Raw genomic sequence first — 18,365 nt, 5'->3', positions numbered from 1 at the left:
GAATCTTAGTTCAAATAAATTAAAGTTCTTACAAATGTAATGCTATCCTTTATTATGAGAGAAATTGAACATAGAAGTAAAGATGTTCTGCTTTGGTTCTACAGGACGTTGCTGAGACTGCATCTTGAATACTGGCTGCAGCTTTGTCTCCTATTTAAGAAATGATACAAATGCATTGAAAGTGGTTCAGAGGAGGTTTAATAGATTGTTTCCCAATTCTCGACCCTCACAGGATAAATTTTGCCCAATTTTCCTTGTATTCATCTCTGACAAAGAATCATCCTGACTCAAAATGTTGTCTCTATTCCCGCTCTATAGATGCTGTCAGACTTGCTGAGATTGTCCAGCATTTTCTGTTTTTGTTTCAGGTTCCAGCAGCAGCAGAATTTTGCCTTTATACCAACTTTTGTTGGATAAGGGAATCTAAAGTTTCTCTGTAGAATGACAGTGTGGAATGCAACACAAACAGATCAGCTGTGATCTCAATAAATGGTAGGAACAGACTCAAAGGGCCAAATGGCCAACTTCTGCTCCATTGTCGAATGTTGGTCGCAATTTCCTGAGAATTGTGAAACAAGGCTGGAAGATTCACCTTGCTTGTGTTAAAACCATCACTGTGAAATTCAGTTCTGGGACTAAAGGTTGCCAGACTGGAAAAGGAAAACAGTGGAAATACACTCTTGGGGAGTCACCTTGCCGGACTCATTCTTGGAGACTTGAGCATCAACATTCCAAGGCAGAGTAAAACATAACCACTGAGTGGGATATTTGAGTGCGTTAAGAGTAAAAAGGCAAAGTCCAATTTTACAGCTTAGGCTTCTACAAAAAGTGTTTACTCATTGTTGCTTCCAGTGTGTCGGAGTAAAATTCATAAAACGTGAAGTTTTGTCTTGTGATTCTTTCATTTTCTCAATGGGTTTAAATTCATTTCTTTAAATTATTGATCATTTCAGCGATCCTAATAATTAATTTAAGGCCCCGAGTTTCGACTTTCAATTTGACCCTGGGGCACCTTTCTGTCTCTCTGTTGCTCGTGTCAATGACAGCCAGGCGATGGAGCTGAGGGCTGAATTTAGCCGAGAATAACGAGGCCTGCGCCCCAGTTGGAAAACTGCCCTGGGCATTGCAGTAATACAGAGACAGGAAGGTGCTGGAGAACTCAGTGGGAAATGGGCCTCCAACCAATTATTATGTCGGTCACTCTCTTAATTTTGAATAATAACAAAGTACTTCTTCTGTTTTTCTCTCCACAGATTCTGTCAAACCTGCTGCAATTTTCCAATTTTTCCTGCATTTATTTTAAATCTAGCTGCAGGGGTAGGAAAAACACTGTTTACTATCCAGGATAAAATAAATGTTCTTCATCAGCTTTTGTGAATCATTTCAGTGGGAATGTGCTCTCCCAGGCTCAAAGAGCATCAGCCCACTGGAAGCAAAGTCACATGACAGGCCAGTCCAACAGAAAGAAACCCTCCAACCCTCCGTTAGTGGGGTTTACGAGGTGGCCGGGCATCGCCGAAACTTCAGCGAATACAAAGACTCACAAAAGCCATTTTCCCAATTTAAAGACGTACCTTTGATAATCTCTTCTGCGCTTAGCTGGTCAAATAAAAGAGTCCGAGGCCTCTCCAGAGGTAAAGCAGCCTGACATCTCCAATAAACTTCAACGAATACAGTTTAAGATAAATCAATTATACATTTTTCTTATCAAATTCTCCCGCCTGTCATTAACTTTGAATCAATCTTCAATATACTTAAATCATTAATGACTTGTGTAACATACTTCAGATAATTGCATTATACCCTCTGACATGTTAGTTATTCATTGAATCTGGATGTTTCCTCCCCGTATCAGTGACTCAACTTCCTCTACTGCTTAGCAACCTCAGATGTTAAGGTCAAAGTTAATTTTTCCACCATTTTCTTCATGTCACTGGCCACATCAGACTAATGTACGTTCTCGTGTCTTATCTAGATAGAGAATAACTGTGTTCATAAGGAGCCCTGAGAACCTTACTGCCTGCAATTCCCGTTGGTAAGAACATTCTGAGGTTTCATTGATTCCTCTTTCTGAAAGTCCCTGTACCATCAGGCCTTTGCACAACTTGCTCTTGGCTAAAGCGCACAATCACTTTAACAATACAGTTAATATGTTTAAAATATCAGAATATGCATTTAAATCATAATCACTTGTTTTAATCTCCTACTGCATTCACATGTGTGTGGAGCTTACAAGTCTGATTTAGAGTCATTTAACTCAGTGCTGGTAGTTCAATCAGTGCCTTAAATACCTAATGGTTTAAAATCTTCTCTAACCTACTAGGATTTTTTCCTTTCTCTTGTGAACTCGCTGGTGTCTCTGCAAGTTGGATAACTGAGGGAATCCTTTTCTGCATACAGAGCAGGTGAATGGCCTCTCCCCAGTATGAACTCGCTGGTGTCCCCGCAGGTTGGATGATGTACTGAATTGCTTCCCACACTGAGAGCAGGTGAATGCTCTCTTCCCCGTGTGAACTTGCTGGTGTCTCTTCAGGGCATTGGAATGTCTGAATCCCTTGTCACACACACTGCAGATGAACGGCCTCTCCCCAGTGTGAATTCGCTGGTGTCTCTGCAGGCTGCCTAACTGAGTGAATCCTTTCCCACAGTCAGAGCAGGTGAACGGTCTCTCCCCGGTGTGAACTCGCAGGTGTCTCCGCAGAATGGTTGAGTGAGTGAATCCTTTCCCACAGTCAGAGCAAGTGAATGGCCTCTCCCCAGTGTGAACTCGCTGGTGTCTCTGCAGGTTGGATAACTGACTGAATCCCTTTTGACACACAGAGCAGTTGTACGGCTTCTCCCCAGTGTGAACCCGCTGGTGTGTCTGCAGGTCGGATAACTGAGTGAATCCCTTCCCACACACTGGACAGATGAACGGCCTCTCCCCAGTGTGAACTCGCTGGTGTGTCCTCAGGCTGGACGACCATTTAAATCTCTTTGTGCAGTGAGAGCAGCTGAAGGGTCTCTCCTCAGTGTGAACTCGCTGGTGGGACATCAAATCCGCAGCACTTTTGAAGCCACTCCCACAGTCAGAACATTTAAAGGGTCTCTCATTGCTGTGAGTGAGATTGTGACTCAGCAGGTTGGATGAAGTAGCGAATCCCTTCCCACACTGCGAGCAGGTGAATGGTTTCTCCCCGGTGTGAACTCGCTGGTGTCTCTGCAGAATGGTTGAGTGAGTGAATCCTTTCCCACAGTCAGAGCAAGTGAACGGCCTCTCTCCAGTGTGAATCCTCTGGTGTGTCCACAGGTCAGATAACTGAGTGAATCCCTTCCCACACACAGAGCAGGTGAATGGCCTCTCCCCAGTGTGAACCCGCTGGTGTCTCTGCAGGCTGGATGACCATTTAAATCTCTTTGTGCAGTGAGAGCAGCTGAACGGTCTCTCCTCAGTGTGAATGCGCTGGTGGGACATCAGATCCTGTGAGTTTTTGAAGCCACTCCCACAATCAGAGCATTTAAAGGGTCTCTCATTGGTGTGAGTGAGATTGTGACTCAGCAGGCCGGGTAACTGAGTGAATCCCTTCCCACACACAGAGCAGGTGAAAGGTTTCTCCCCAGTGTGACTGCGTTGATGAGTTTCCAGCTCAGATGGAAACCAGAATCCCTTCCCACAGTGCCCACATTTCCATGGTTTCTCCATGGTGTGGGGGTCGTTGTGACTCTCCTGGTTAAAACTCTCTCCACACTCGATGTACTGGAACACTCTCACTCCGGTGTGTGTGCGTCTCGGTGCTTTTCTTGTCACAATGATGTTTAAAATCTTCTGAAGCAGACAGAACAGAAAAGTTTTCTTGATTCAAAGATTGATTATATACACGTCCCAGTGAATTGAGTGACTGTCAGATCTTTAGGTGATGTTTGGTTTGAGATTTCTAACTGTAAATCGTCACCCTCCGATATCCTGTAAAAGGAATTTACAAAAGTCATCATTGTTGGTGCAGGAGAGAAATTCAGAACAGACAATTTTAGTTTCAATGGAAAATTCTTTTTTCATTGTAAAAGTCGGATACTTCAAGGTGTTCTATGAAGCTCGCCTGACCTGTAACATTTTATGTTGAATTTGGCTAGGATGAACATGAGAGGTTTCACTTCAGGTGTGATTCAACTGACCCTCGAGGAGCTTTTATCAAAAACAAAAGTTTAATTAAGAATATTGTTGACATGCATAGCAAGACAATTAGCAAGAACTTTTAATAATCGCAAACAAGAAACACAACAACCACAATATAATCTTAAGGGATATCTCTAAAGTGTTTGAACCAAAGCCAACATACAATACACAAAATCCTCCTAATAAGCACACTACAGCATAGATTAATGCCCACTTGTTACATGTATCCAGCCTCCTGGGTTGAATGCTGAAAATCCCTTGGGAAGAAACTTAGAAGTGATTGTAGTCAAATCTGTTTCCCTAAACCCCAGTTTCTTTAAGGCAGAACCAAACAAACAGAAAAAACAGGCAAAGAGGCTGCTTCTTAGCTTGCTGCTAAATTGCTTTCCAAAACAAAACTAAAAACCTGAAGGAAAAAACCCCGATCACCTTATTGCCACAAACAAAACTGAAAGTCCTATCACCTGACTGCCACTGCTTAGCTCCACCCTGTAATAACATCGCTCAATCAATAAGCAGCATGATTTAAAAAAACCTTTTTTCATGGTATACTCACCTAACATCATTCCCCCAAAGCTATAAATCTCCATCCCACACACTCTCCCTCTATTCTCACTCTGCTGTATCTAAATTCACTCTCCCAATTCTCCTGAAGGTGCGGATTGAGGTTGATTGACAGATCCATGCTCACTGCTTCCTGTCCTGGACACAGGGAACTGACACTCTCCATGCAGGCTGCCAGACAGAGCTATGCCCATATGACTGGACTGACAATGTGTGGAATGTACAGACTGGATTCACTTCCTTTCCCTTCAGTTGCTGCAAGTCCCCAGTTTCCCCCAGAATGAGAAAAGGAATGGAAAGAGGGAGAGAAGAAAGTGTTTTACTCACAGATGTTGGAAACAAGAGGAAGTTTGATTCTGTCTGAAGCTCAATCGTCATTCACACAAAGCCCGCGCTTTGATTGGCTGGAAGACAAGAGTCCTTCCGGTCCTCCAACTCTTCCCATTGGTCAAGACCTCAGCATGAAGGTTGGGACTACCTCCGCACATGCGCAGCTTCCCCTCTCTCTTGGACATGCGCAGTCCCGGGGAGGGGGACATCACCGAGCGGCTTCTCGCTCTGGCCGGAGCCGCCAGCCGCTTGTCTGGAAAACTTGGCTCGAAGAGGGACAGGGGGAGGGGAGGGGATCCCGGGCCTGCGCACTAGAACCGGGAGACGTCACCGCGTAGCAGAGTGATTCCTATTGGCTGATTCAGGCAGCACTCGATTGTGACGTCACAACGCGGAAGTTGGTCAATGAGCTTCAGAGGAAATTTCCTCCTCTGGGCAACATCTGGGAGGAAATCAATGTTTCCCCCTTTCCATTTCTTTCCTCATTCTGGGGGAAATTGGGGACTTGCAGCATCTGAAGGGTAAGGAAGTGAATCCAGTCTGTATATTCCACACGTTTTTAGTCCAGTCATATGGGCAGAGCTCTGTCTAGCAGCCTGCATGGAGATTTTCAGCTAGTGACGTTTGCTACCAAATAAAGCTGTTGGACTTTAACCTGGTGTTGTGAGACTTCTTACGGTGTTTACCCCAGTCCAACACCGGCACCTCCACATCCAGGACGGGAAGCAGTGCGCGTGGATCTGTCAATCGGCCTCAATCATCAACTTCAGGAGAATTGGGAGGGTGAATAATACATACAGCAGAGTGAGAATGGAGGGAGAGTGTGAGGGATGGAGATTTACAGCTTTTGGAGAATGAGAGAGAAAAATGTTCCATAGAAAATGGAATTGTCTGTTCTGAATTGTGACCCTGTACTGACACTGATGACTTGTGCCAACTTGTTTTACAGGATATTGAAAGAGGAATCGCAGGCTAAAATCTCAAACGTCACGCCTAAATCTGGCAGAGTCATATTCCTTGGAACCTGAATATCATCGACCATTGAATCTGGAAGGAGATTTGAAAAGATTTCAAACATCAGTGTGACTGGAAAAGCATCAACACACTTCCACTGAAGAGCTTTAACCAGTTACACAGCCTGAATAAATATCACACCATTCACAGAGAGACTGTACACGTGTTCTGTGGGTGGACAAGGCTTCAACTGATTGTCCACCCAAGGGAGAGGCAAAGATACCTGCATCATGGAGAAACCATGGAAATGTGCAGACTGTGGGAAGAGATACAGAGCCCCTTCCCTGCTGGAAGCTCATCGGCGCAGCCACACTGGGGAGAGGCCTTTCATCTGCCCTCAGTGTGGGGAGGGATTCATTCAGTTCCCACACCTGCAGTCACATCAGCGAGTTCACTCTGGGGAGAGACCGTTCACCTGCTCTCAGTGTGGAAAGGGATTCACTGTGTTATCCACTTTGCAGAGACACCAGCGAATTCACAGTGGGGAGAGACCGTTCACCTGCTCTCAGTGTGGGAAGGGATTCAACCAGTTATCCAATCTGCAGACACACCAGCGAGTTCACACTGGGGAGAGGCCATTTACCTGCTCTCAGTGTGGAAAGGGATTCACTGTGTTATCCACTTTGCAGAGACACCAGCGAATTCACAGTGGGGAGAGACCGTTCACCTGCTCTCAGTGTGGGGAGGGATTCACTCTGTTATCAAATATGCGGAGACACCAGCAAGTTCACACTGGGGAGAAGCCGTTTCCCTGCTCTCAGTGTGGGAAGAGATTCACTGACTCATCCAGCCTGCAGAGACACCAGCGAGTTCACACTGGGGAGAGGCCATTCACCTGCTCTCAATGTGGAAAGGGATTCACTGTGTTATCCACTTTGCAAACACACCAGCGAGTTCACACTGGAGAGAGGCCATTCACCTGCTCTCGGTGTGGGAAGGGATTCAACAAGTTATCCAATCTGCGAACACACCAGCGAATTCACACTGGAGAGAGGCCGTTCACCTGCTCTCGGTGTGGGAAGGGATTCAACCAGTTATCCAATTTGCGGACACACCAGCGAGTTCACACTGGAGAGAGACCTTTCACCTGCTCTCAGTGTGGAAAAGGATTCACTGTGTTATCCACTTTGCAGAGACACCAGCGAATTCACACTGGGGAGAGGCCATTCACCTGCTCTCAGTGTGGGAAGCGATTCACTCAGGCATCCAGCCTGCGGGCACACCATCGAGTTCATACTGGGGAGAAGCCGTTCACCTGCTCTCAGTGTGAGAAGAGATTCACTGACTCATCCAGCCTGCGGGCACATCAGCGAGTTCACACTGGAGAGAGACCGTTCACCTGCTCTCAGTGTGGAAAGGGATTCATTCAGTTATCCACTTTGCAGATACACCAGCGAGTTCACACTGGGGAGAGGCCGTTCACCTGCCCTCAGTGTGGGAAGGGATTCATTCAGTCATCCAATCTGCAGACACACCAGCGAGTTCACACTGGGGAGAGGTCATTCACCTGATCTCAGTGTGGAAAGGGATTCGCTGTGTCATCCCACTTGCAAATACACCAGCGAGTTCACACTGGGGAGAGACCATTCACCTGCTCTCAGTGTGGGAAGAGATTCACTGACTCATCCAGACTGCTGACACACCAGCGAGTTCACACTGGGGAGAGACCATTCCCCTGCTCTCAGTGTGGAAAGAGATTCACTGACTCATCCAGACTGCTGATACACCAGCGAGTTCACACTGGGGAGAGGCCATTCATCTGCTCTCAGTGTGGGAAGGGATTCAGAATTTCATCCCAGCTGCTGAGACACCAACAAGTTCACGAGTGATACTCAGGGTTGGATTCTGCTGTTACTGTTTCAGCTCTCAGTTACATCCAGGACTGCATTTTGTTCATTCTCACAGCTGATCAATGGGGAGAGTTTCTTTCTGCTGGACTGGCCGGTCTCACAACTTTGCCTCCAGTGGGCTGATGCTCTTTGAGTCTTGTTGCGAATACCTGGTTTCAAATTTCACAAGAATCACAGAGTGAGAGGGTGTTAGGAAGGTCAGAGATATTTAGTCAGCATTTCTGTCTGAAACCCTCCAAAATGCCCATCCAATTTCCTTTGAAATTATTTATTGTCTCCACTTCCTCCACCCTCGTAGACAGCCAGTTCCAGATCATTACCATTCATGGCTTCAAAATATTCTTCCTCACATCCCCCATGCATCTCTGACCCAAAACGTCAAATCTGTGACCCCATCGTCCTTATCTCATCAGCTAATTGGAACAGCTTATCTCTGTCCACCTTATCTAAACCTGTCAGTATCTTGCCCACCTCTATCAAATCTCCCCTCAATTTCCTTTGCTCCAAGGGAAACAACCCCAGTCTGACGTCGACAATAAAGAACAAACTAACAGAATACGTTAATACCTGAAATCAAATGGGAATGTTGAATTTCTGTTTTAAAGATATTGTGAATATATTGTCCTGGACAATAACGGAACTAGGATAACTCACCTGGGGTGTGGTCGAATGGAAAATATCAATCTGGTATCCACCTACATTCTAGTTAAAGTCAGGAATGTGTCGCTGGAAATCCCCCATTAACAGCACTGTGGGTGTACCTACCCCTCAGGCATTGTAGCAGTTCAAGAAGGCAGTGTTGGGGTTGACCATGGCCGAGGCAGCTACATACAGCCACATATTCTGTTATAATTGAAGGACTGCAGATTGAATGTGAAGCATTGTGGGACTGGACTATCTTGACCACCTTCCTGTGACTGCTCAGTTTCTGCAATCACGGACTGTTAAAGTTGCTTAGCAAGGCCCCAAAACAGAGGACCGGGTGAGAATATTTACTCAGAATGAATTAGAATTAAGCTTATTCCAGTTTAGTGGCTGAGAACCTGAATCTGTAAAAAGGGGGTCTGACCAATCATCAAACAGCGGTGGGTAGTTAGTTGAGAAGTTAAGAAACATTCTCAGGCATCATATCAATTATTTTATCGTAAATTTGTGAGGGACTTGTGACCTGATAGTCAGTAAATTGACAGTATACTCCAAGTAGCACTGGACTGAAAAGCGGATCTCTGAGAGTAGATTCTAATGGTTCTAATCCTACCATTAGATGGAACAAAAAAAAGTTTGAGTTATAATAAAGGAGAACTAAGCATCTTGTATCTTATTTTAATCAAGGAGTTGTGAGCTTTTAGTGTTCCGTAGCTTTAAGAAGCTATAGCTGTGAGAGAGAATGCTGAGGATTCATTGTTTGATATTTACGAGCTGTGAGAACCTGTATGTTTCATTTGTTTATGTGGATGTTTGTAGATGTGTTTTATCATTGTTTTGGGCTACATTTGTTAAGGTTTATCTTTCTGGGGATTTATCTTGAGTCTTTAATTAAAGGTATTTCTTGAAGTTTAAAAACAGAACCACAAGAACGCTGAAGGAATTCATTTTGGTCATTCTTGTAAAGCACATGCTAAGTTTCTCTGCTTGTGTATGGATGATATTTGTGGGTTGATTGCTTCAAGCTTTGAGGATTTCTGTCTGTGATTTAAATCAAACAGATTTTCAAAAAAAAGTGTAATTAATAAAGCTTTTTTTTCAAAAGTTATGAGCCTGGAGCCATATTTACTGGCCAGAGACCTGATTCCAGGATTTTTTACTTAACATGTGGGAATTTTAATCTGGATACAATTCACACATGTGAGAGTGAGAGTTTTAATTTGTCGTGGTTATTTAAAATTTGGGAGATGTGAAATGATTCTGACCAATCTGGTGTTGGATTGATCTTTGGTTAAACTTCCTATCAGAGTTGAGAGGGTCAGCTTATGAGGAGAGACTGAGTGGACTGGAATTATACTCATTGGAATTCAGAAGAATGAGAGGAGCTTTTCTAGAAACATATAAAATTATGAATATAGTATATATAAAATTATCAGAATAGATAAGATAGAAGTAGGGAGGTTGTTTCAATTGGCAGGTGAAACTCGAACTCGGGGGCATTGCCTCAAAATAAGGGGGTACAGATTTAGAACTGAGTTGAGGAGGAACTTCTTCATGCAAAGTTTGTTTATTTATTAGTCACAAATAAGGCTTACATTCACACTACAGTGAAGTTACTTTGAAATTCCACTAGTTGCTACACTCCAGCACCTTCTGTGGCATTCCCTGCCAGTGTTTGTTGAATGTTTCTAAGGCAAAGGATAGATAAATTCTTCAACCGTAAAGGAGAGAACACTCACATTGGTATGCCTATCCTGCCAGTAGATTTGCAGGATTTTGCGGAAACAACATTCCAGGGATTTGAGGTGTGTGCTGTACATTGCCCATGTTTCTGATGGATACAAGAGGGCAGAGACCACGGCTGCTCTGTGGACCATGAGTTGGTGCTGGATCTGAGTCTTGAGCTTCAAACACTCTGTTCCTCATGCGTCCGAAGCCTGTAGTGATTAATTGGAGTTGATGCTGGGTTTCATCTTTGTATCTGCCTGTGTCGACAGGAGGCTCCCCAGAAGGCTGAGGGGGACATGGTTGAGGTGTATAGGATTATGAGGGATATGGACAGGGTGGATAGGAAGCAGCTGTATCCCTTATTTGAAGCATCAATAATGAGGTGGCATCATTTTAAGGTGAGGGACAGGAAGTTTTGGGGAATTTGAAGAAAAATGTTTTCACCTAGAGGGTGGTGGGAGTCTGGAATTCACTGGTGGGGAGGGTAGTAGAGGCAGGAAACCTCACAACCTTTAAAAAGCTCATGGATGAGCACTGGAATGTTTTGACAGTTCAAACACCATCAGCCAAGTGCTGGAAAATAGATTAGTGCAAATTTAGTATAGTTTTGTCAGTGCAGACTCGATGGGCTGAAAGGCCTCTTCTGTACTGTATGACTCTATGACTTGTGAACTCGCTGGTGTTTCTGCAGTCGGGATGACTGAGTGAATCCCTTCCCACACACGGTGCAGGTGAACGGTCTCTCCCCAGTGTGAACTCGCTGGTGTGTCCGCAGGGCAGATGATGATCTGAATCTCTTTGTGCAGTGAGAGCAGCTGAACGGTCTCTCCTCAGTGTGAATGCGCTGGTGGGACATCATTAGCTGAGAGCTTTTGAAATCCTTCCCACAGTCAGAGCATTTAAAGGGTCTCTCCTGGGTGTGAATGACATTGTGCCTCAGCAAGTAGGGCAACTGACTGAATTCTTTCCCACACACTGGGCAAGTAAATGGCCTCTCCCCAGTGTGAACTAACTGGTGTCTCCGCAGACCTGATGCCACACTGAATCCTTTCCCACACACAGAGCAAGTGAACGGCCTCTCCCCAGTGTGAACTCGCTGATGACTCTGCAAATCAACTAACTGAGTGAATCCCTTCCCACACACAGAGCAGATGAAAGGTCTCTCCCCAGTGTGAAATCGGTGGTGTCTCTGCAGACTGGATAACCGAGTGAATCCTTTCCCACACTCAGAGCAAGTGAATGGCCTCTCCCCAGTGTGAACTCGCTGGTGTCTCTGTAAATCAATTATCTGAGTGTATCCCTTCCCACACACAGAGCAGGTGAACGGTCTCTCCCCAGAGTGACTGCGCTGATGAATTTCCAGCTGAGATGGAAAACTGAATCCTTTCCCACAGTCCGCACATTTCCACGGTTTCTCCATGGTGCGGGTGTCCTTGTGACTCTCCAGGTTAAACAATCAGTTAAATGTCACACAGAACACAGGTACAGTCTCTCCTCGCTGTGAATGTTGTGATGTATTTTCAGGCTGTATAACTGGTTAAAGCTCTTTCCACATACAGTGCACTGGAACACTCTCACTCGGGTGTGTTTGTTTTGCTGCTTTTCCAGTCACACTGATGCTTAAAATCTTCTGAAGCAGACAGAACAGAGAAACATTTCTCCTTCTAGATTCAAAGGTCAATGATATTGAGGTCCTGATGAATTGAGTGACTCTGTCAGATGCTGATGTGATGTTTGATTTGAGATTTCTGTCTGTAAATCCTCACCTTCTGATACCCTGTCAAAGGAATTTACACAAGTCATCAGTGTCAGTACAGAATAGAAATACAGAACAGATAATTCTAGTTTCTATGTAACATTCTTTCCTCTCTCATTCCCCAAAAGCTGTAAATCTCCTTCCACGCTCTCCCTCCATTCTCACTCTGCTGTGTCTAATGTTCACCCTCTCAATTCTCCTGAAGGTGCTGATTGAGGCAGATTGACAGATCCATGCTCACTGCTTCCTGTCCTGGACACAGAGCTGAAAATCTCCATGCAGGCTACCAGACAGATGTCTCTCATACGGGATAAAAGTGTAATATAACAGGACATTATTTGAATAATAGTAGAGCAGGGATTTGAGGAATATTTATACTTAGGTAGGGACAGCATCTCATCTGGAACTCGCTGCCTATGAAGATGGTGGAACTGAAAATGTTCAATCATTTCAAAATGAAATTGGGCGGGCATTCAAAGAAAATAAAACTTGCAGAGGAATGTTGGTAAAGAAATAGAATAGGACTGATTGGTTCGTTCTACAGAGAATCAATCTGCAGTCCATAACATGATGTGGAGATGTCTGCATTGGACTGGGGTGGGCACAGTAAGAATTCTCACATCAGGTGAACATCTCTGCTACCAAATAAACCTGTTGGACTTTAACCTGGTATTGTGAGACTTCTTACTGTCTGTCAGATATACAGGTTAGGTTGATTGCCCACGCTCAATTGCCACATAGTGTCTCAGGATGTGTGGATTGGGGGGATTAGCGGGGTAATTCTGTCATAAATCCGGGAGAGGGCCTGGGAAGAATGCTCTGTTGGAGAGTCAGCGCAGACTTGATGGGCCAAAAGGCCTCCTTCTGCACTGTAGGGATTCTGTGACTCAAGTTACCCAATAGACTCCTTCTGTGCTGCAATGACTTTATGACTGGATGTATATAATGTAGCTACAGTAATATATTACAAAGTTAGAAATAATAAGAAATGGAAAGGGGGGAGAAAAGAAAGTGTTTTACTCACAGACGTTGGCCTCTTTTAGGCGAAATAAATCTACATTCCCTGACTGTAAATGTTGGCCTCTTTTAAGGTCAAACCAAATAAACAAACTCAAATTAAATTAGGACAAAGTAAAAGGGGAAGCTCACCAAAAGAGAGGGGAACAGGCCGAACAAAATCAAAGTACAAAGGAAACTTAAAAACATCAAATTATAATGTGATTATTAGGGTCAATAATGCACCCCAGCCCCTGCGGTGCCCAACGAGCGCGAAGGCTTCAACTGCGCCTGTGGACACCGCATGCTCCGTCTCCAGGGACACCTGGCCGCGAACGTAGCCGCGGTAGAGGGGCAGACAGTCAGGATGGACGGCCCCCTCGACCGCCCACCGTAAATGTTGGAGACAGGAGCAAGTTTTAGGTTTTCTGATACTCAATCTTCATTCACACAAAGCCCGCGCTCCGATTGGCTGGAGGACCAGAGTTCTTGCGGTCCTCCAGCTCCTTCCATTGGTCAACATCTCAGCATGAAGGTCAGAGAGGAAGGGCACAGTCCCGCACATGCGCAGCTTCCTCATCTCCTTGGACATGCGCAGTCCCTGGTCGCGGAGCAGGGCGGGGGGGAGGGGGGGAGGCCAAAGAGCGGCTTCTCTCTCTGGCCGGAGCCGCCAGCCGCTTGTCTGGAAACCTTGGCTCGAAGAGGGGGAGGGGAACAATGGGTGGGGGCGGGGATCCCGGGTCCGCACCGGGCCTGCGCACTGGAACCCTGAGACGTCAGTGCGGAGCCGAGTAATTTCTATTGGCTGATTCAGGCAGGGCTCCATTGTGACGTCACAATGCAGCAGTTGTCCAATGAGCTTCAGGCTGAAACTTCCTCCTCTGTACAACATCTGGGAGGAAATCAATGTCTCCCCCTTTCCATTTCTTTTCTCATTCTGGGGGAAACTGGGGACTTGCAGCAACTGGAGGATAAGGAAGTGAGTGCAGTCGGTTTCTTCCACACATTATTTGTCCACTAATGTAGACATATATCTGTCTGGCAGCTTGCATGCAAACTTTCAGCTCTCTGTGTCCAGGACAGGAAGCAGTGAGCATGGGTCTGTCAATCAACCTCAAACAGCACCTTCAGGAGAATTGGGAGGGTGAATATTAGATACAGCAGAGTAAGAATGGAGGGAGAGTGTGTGGAATGGGGATTCACAGCTTTAGGGGAATGAGAGAGGACAGAATGTTCCATAGAAACTAGAATTGTCTGTTCTGAATTTCTACCCTGTACTGACATTGATGATATTTGTATATTCCTTTTGCAGAATATCAGAAAGTGAAGATTTAAAGAAGAATATCAAACCAAACTTGACTTCAAGATCTAACACAGTCACTCAATTAATTGGGACCTGAATATTTGAATCTAGAATGGAAATGTGTTTCTCTGCTTTGTCTGCTTCAGGAGATTTTAAATATCAGTGTGACTGGAAAAGCACCGAGACACACACACACTGAAACATGCATACACCTGACTGACTGTGGAAAGAACTTTAGCAGTTAGACAGGCTGAAAATACATTGCAGCAGAGAGATCACATCCATGTAATGTGACTGAACTGATTGTCAAACCTGGACAGTCACAAGTACACCCGCACTATGGAAAAACTGTGGAAATGTGAGGACTGTGGGAAAGGATTCAGGTACCCATCTGCACTGGAAACTCATCGACGCAGTCACACTGGAGAGAGACCATTCACCTGCTGTGTATGTGGGAAGAGATTTACTCAGTTATCCCATTTACAAACACATCAGGGAGTTCACACTGGAGAGAGGCCATTCACCTGCTCTGTGTGTGGGAAAGGATTCAGTCAGTTATCCAACCTGCTGAAACACAAAGTCACTCACACTAATGAGAGACCCTTTAAATGCTCTGACTGTGGGAGTGGTTTCAAATGCTCTGGAGATCTGGTGTCCCACCAGCGCATTCACACTAAGGAGAGACCGTTCAGCTGCTCTCACTGCACAAAGTCATTTAGAACATCATACAACCTGCGAGTACACCAGCAAATTCATAATGGGGAGAGGCCATTCACCTGCTCTGTGTGTGAGAAAGGATTCTCCCGGTTAAACAATCTGCTGACCCACCAGCGCATTCACACCGGGGAGAGGCCATTCACCTGCTCTGACTGTGGGAAAGAATTCACTCGATTGAACAATCTGTTGACACACCTACGGGTTCACACCAGAGAGAGACCGTACACCTGCTTTACGTGTGGGAAAGGATTCACTCAGTTGCCCAACCTGTTGAGCCACAAGGTCACTCATACCCAGGAAAGACCCTTTAAATGCTCTGACTGTGGGAGTGGCTTCAAAAGCTCTCGGGAACTGATGGTCCACCAACCCATTCACACTGACGAGAGACCGTTTCCCTGCTCTCTCTGCTCAAAGAGGTTTAGGAGATCATCCACACAGCAGAGACACCAGCGAGTTCACACCGGGGAGAGACCGTTCACCTGCTCTGTGTGTGGGAAGAGATTCAATCGGTCATCCAACTTGCAGAGACACCAGCGAGTTCACAAGTGATTCCAGGTGTTGGATTCTGCTGTTGGTGAAGTGAGAGGGTCAGAGTGTTTCTTTCTGCTGGTCTGGCCAATCTTACAACTTTGCTTCCAGTGGGCTGATCCTCTTTGAGGCTGGGAGAGTACATTTCTACTGAAATGACCCACAAAAGCTGATGAAGGACATTTATTTTATCCTGGATGATAAATAGTATTTTTCCAACCACTACAGGTAGATCTGAAATAAACACAGAATGAACTGGAAAAAAGCAACAGTACTGGCAGCATCTGTGGAGAGATAAACAGAATTAATGTTTAACTCTACTTCAGAACTAAAGCAAGGGAGAAATGTGATGGATTTGATGCTGCTGAGAAAGAGGAGAGGGTCATGTAGATGGACAAGGAATGACTACAGCAATGATTTTTGACTTCCATGATGACAGTATTAGTTTTTGAAAGCAATGGTGACCGAGAATTAAACATGCTGGGATTTTCGGTCAGCTTATAATTAAAAACAGATGAAGGCTGCAGAGTTACTGTGAGTGATGACCTGGTCTGGGAACTGTGAGCTGAAGCTTCCTGTGTTGCCCAAATATGGGAATTTGTTTACTTTGAGGTAGTCATGATGGCACTGAGTTTTATGGCGGTGATGTGAGTTACATGCCATCTGAACCAAACATAATGGAATCATTTACAAGTAATTTCTTTGGCTGCGTATGCCATCAGTTTCTAGTTACAGCATTGGCTGGGTGCCAGAGTATCGTCTGGAAAGTTGAAACATTTTGTAGATAAAAGATATGTGCAGTGCTTTGTCTGCATTGATAACTCTAGAGATCAACCATGACAAAAAGAAGACTGGCCCTGAAGAACATCATCAGATACCAAAAGGACAGATTTTACATCGAGAACAGACTTCATTCTAACTGGGTAGTGTCTATTTTCAGTTAAATAATTAGAGTTAATGTTCAATGAGAGTGAAAGTGATGAGAGTGAAAGTGTTGCAACCGTTTTAAGTTTGAATTGGTATTGAAAATGTTAAATAAAGGAAGATTGTTAAGAGAATTAAGAGTTCTCGTTGTCACATTAAACTGGAATGCTTGAAAGAGTTTGAATTAGTCACCGAATAATCGTCAGGTAGAACACAAGGAAAAGTCAGGGATTGGTCAGAGTATGGGTGAGATCAAATAGCAAAAATGCCAACAGGGCAAAGGGAGAGGTAGTGGTTGTACGAAAGAAACAAATGATCTGGTTAAATGTTAATGACAGAATAAAGGACAGCTCTGTTTGGAAGCCAAAAAAACATGAAAACAAAATGCAGACTAGCACTCAGCAAAAAAAAAGGCAAAATGTGGAGAGAGTTCAGGATATGAAGTTGTTGAACTTAATGTTGAGTCCAGAAGGCTGTAAATTGCCTCCAGGGAAGATGAGGGGCTGTTTGTCCAGCTTGTGTTGGGCTTCTCCGGAACATTGCAGCAGGCCGAGGACAGAAATGTGAGTGTGAGAGCAAGGTGGGGAATTCTAATGGCAAGCGGAAGGTCAGGGTCATGCTTGTGGACTGAGTGGAGGGTGTTCCACAAAGAGGGCAGGGAACAGGCCATTGTGAATATCCTTTTATTCTGGTTGTCTTTGATCCTCAAGTTATGTTCGGCTTTTTAAAAACATGTTCTGTTTCATTAATAAACTTTTATCAGTAAAGCTATTTGACTTTTCTGGTCTTTTCCTGATGAGATTGATGCAGTTTAGGGAAAGTGGGTGAGAGGGGTTGGCAGGCTCTTTAACAGAAAGTGAGTCTCTCGGCTTCCTGGTGAGTTGCACAACGAGTCCATTCATTCCCCATCGCTGCTAGACACATAGGCAGCGCTGGCTGGGATTGAACTGCTGTGAAAGAACTTTGGAGTCTGTTCAAAGACCAAAAGACTGATCAGGAAGCTAAGAATCGACATTTCAAAAGACTGCTTGGGAAGAAAATACTTGGTAATTCAGGGTAATCTGTAGGTGTGGAGCTTCACATAAACCTGGCTGCTATAAACTTGGTAAACTTTGAATGAGTGCGATTCCTTCCAGCGCGTCTCTCCGGTTTCAGTAATTGTCTAACTTCTTTATAGGTTGTTTGCATACTTGACCTGCGAGATCAGCTGGAAGGAATGTCTTTCATCGATCAACCTTTCTGAAGAAAGGCCAGTGTAGAAAGTGCCCTGTGTAAATCCAACCTGCTCCCTAGAAGGGCCAGTTTTTGATTAAGAATGGTTGCAATACGGGTAAAGATTTAAAGTGCACTGTTTATGTCTAAGTTTTAAATTACATATCATTTACTGCTGTTATCCACAATTTATTGATAACAAAGAACGATGGAGGTTCCTGAATCATTTGATCGCAGTGTTGAAAATGGTCAGTTCTGCAAAGGTAAATCTCTTGAGAATACATGATTTTTGCTACAGATACTGAAACGAAGATTTCATGTGTTTGACTAGCAGTTATACAGAAAGGGCTTGAAAGAATTGATGGGATAGCAAAAAATTCAACAGTGTGAGCCTGGGCGTATAAAGAAATTTAAAATTTTTGACGTCAATTAAATTCTTTTAGGTTGTGAGGTAACATGTCGACATGTGGACTTTCACTGATGTATAAAAACTGAGGTTGTAATGGGTAATTGCATCCATAAAGGCCAAAGTTAATAAACTCAGAACCCTGAACCTACTCATTAGGCATGGTTGTATGATTTTAAGATTGTTCCCCTTCTGTCTATGGGTTTTCTCCCACAGTCTGAAAGACATGCTGATTAGGT

At 44.6% G+C, this 18,365-nt stretch overlaps 3 protein-coding genes across 3 annotated transcripts in view; 2 read left to right on the top strand and 1 right to left on the bottom strand.

Annotated features, from left to right (window-relative positions):
* LOC145363599 (uncharacterized) overlaps nt 1-9,667 on the top strand; it is a 55,826-nt gene extending 46,159 nt beyond the window's left edge. Inside the window, 2 exon segments of the mRNA XM_080218783.1 lie at nt 642-741; nt 6,269-9,667. Coding sequence (XP_080074909.1) covers nt 642-741; nt 6,269-7,890 — 1,722 coding nt within the window. The 3' untranslated portion in view covers nt 7,891-9,667.
* Nucleotides 9,668-10,229: 562 nt separating this feature from the next.
* LOC145363718 (uncharacterized) lies at nt 10,230-13,608 on the bottom strand. The gene is made up of 2 exons (XM_080218958.1): nt 13,065-13,608; nt 10,230-12,061 (listed from the first exon to the last, which is right to left on the bottom strand). Exon 2 carries the CDS (start codon nt 11,702-11,704, stop codon nt 10,943-10,945), a length of 762 nt encoding a protein of 253 aa, XP_080075084.1. The 5' UTR covers nt 11,705-12,061; nt 13,065-13,608; the 3' UTR covers nt 10,230-10,942.
* Nucleotides 13,609-13,793: 185 nt separating this feature from the next.
* Nucleotides 13,794-17,157, top strand: LOC145363687 (uncharacterized). The gene is made up of 2 exons (XM_080218908.1): nt 13,794-14,015; nt 14,349-17,157. The coding sequence occupies exon 2, from the start codon at nt 14,679-14,681 to the stop codon at nt 15,603-15,605; it is 927 nt and encodes a 308-aa protein (XP_080075034.1). The 5' UTR covers nt 13,794-14,015; nt 14,349-14,678; the 3' UTR covers nt 15,606-17,157.
* The last annotated feature ends 1,208 nt before the right edge of the window (nt 17,158-18,365 follow it).

The sequence above is a fragment of the Carcharhinus amblyrhynchos genome, unplaced genomic scaffold (assembly GCF_965287045.1).
Source record: "Carcharhinus amblyrhynchos unplaced genomic scaffold, sCarAmb.v2.hapA scaffold_39, whole genome shotgun sequence".
NCBI classification, from domain to species: domain Eukaryota; kingdom Metazoa; phylum Chordata; class Chondrichthyes; order Carcharhiniformes; family Carcharhinidae; genus Carcharhinus; species Carcharhinus amblyrhynchos.
Note: the sequence above shows the minus strand (reverse complement) of the source record. Positions and strands in the feature narration are given on the sequence as shown.

What these genes read in the sequence shown, in the direction of transcription:
- LOC145363718 (XM_080218958.1), bottom strand. Translation starts at nt 11,704, where the DNA reads ATGGAGAAACCGTGGAAATGTGCGGACTGTGGGAAAGGATTCAGTTTT.
- LOC145363687 (XM_080218908.1), top strand. Translation starts at nt 14,679, where the DNA reads ATGGAAAAACTGTGGAAATGTGAGGACTGTGGGAAAGGATTCAGGTAC.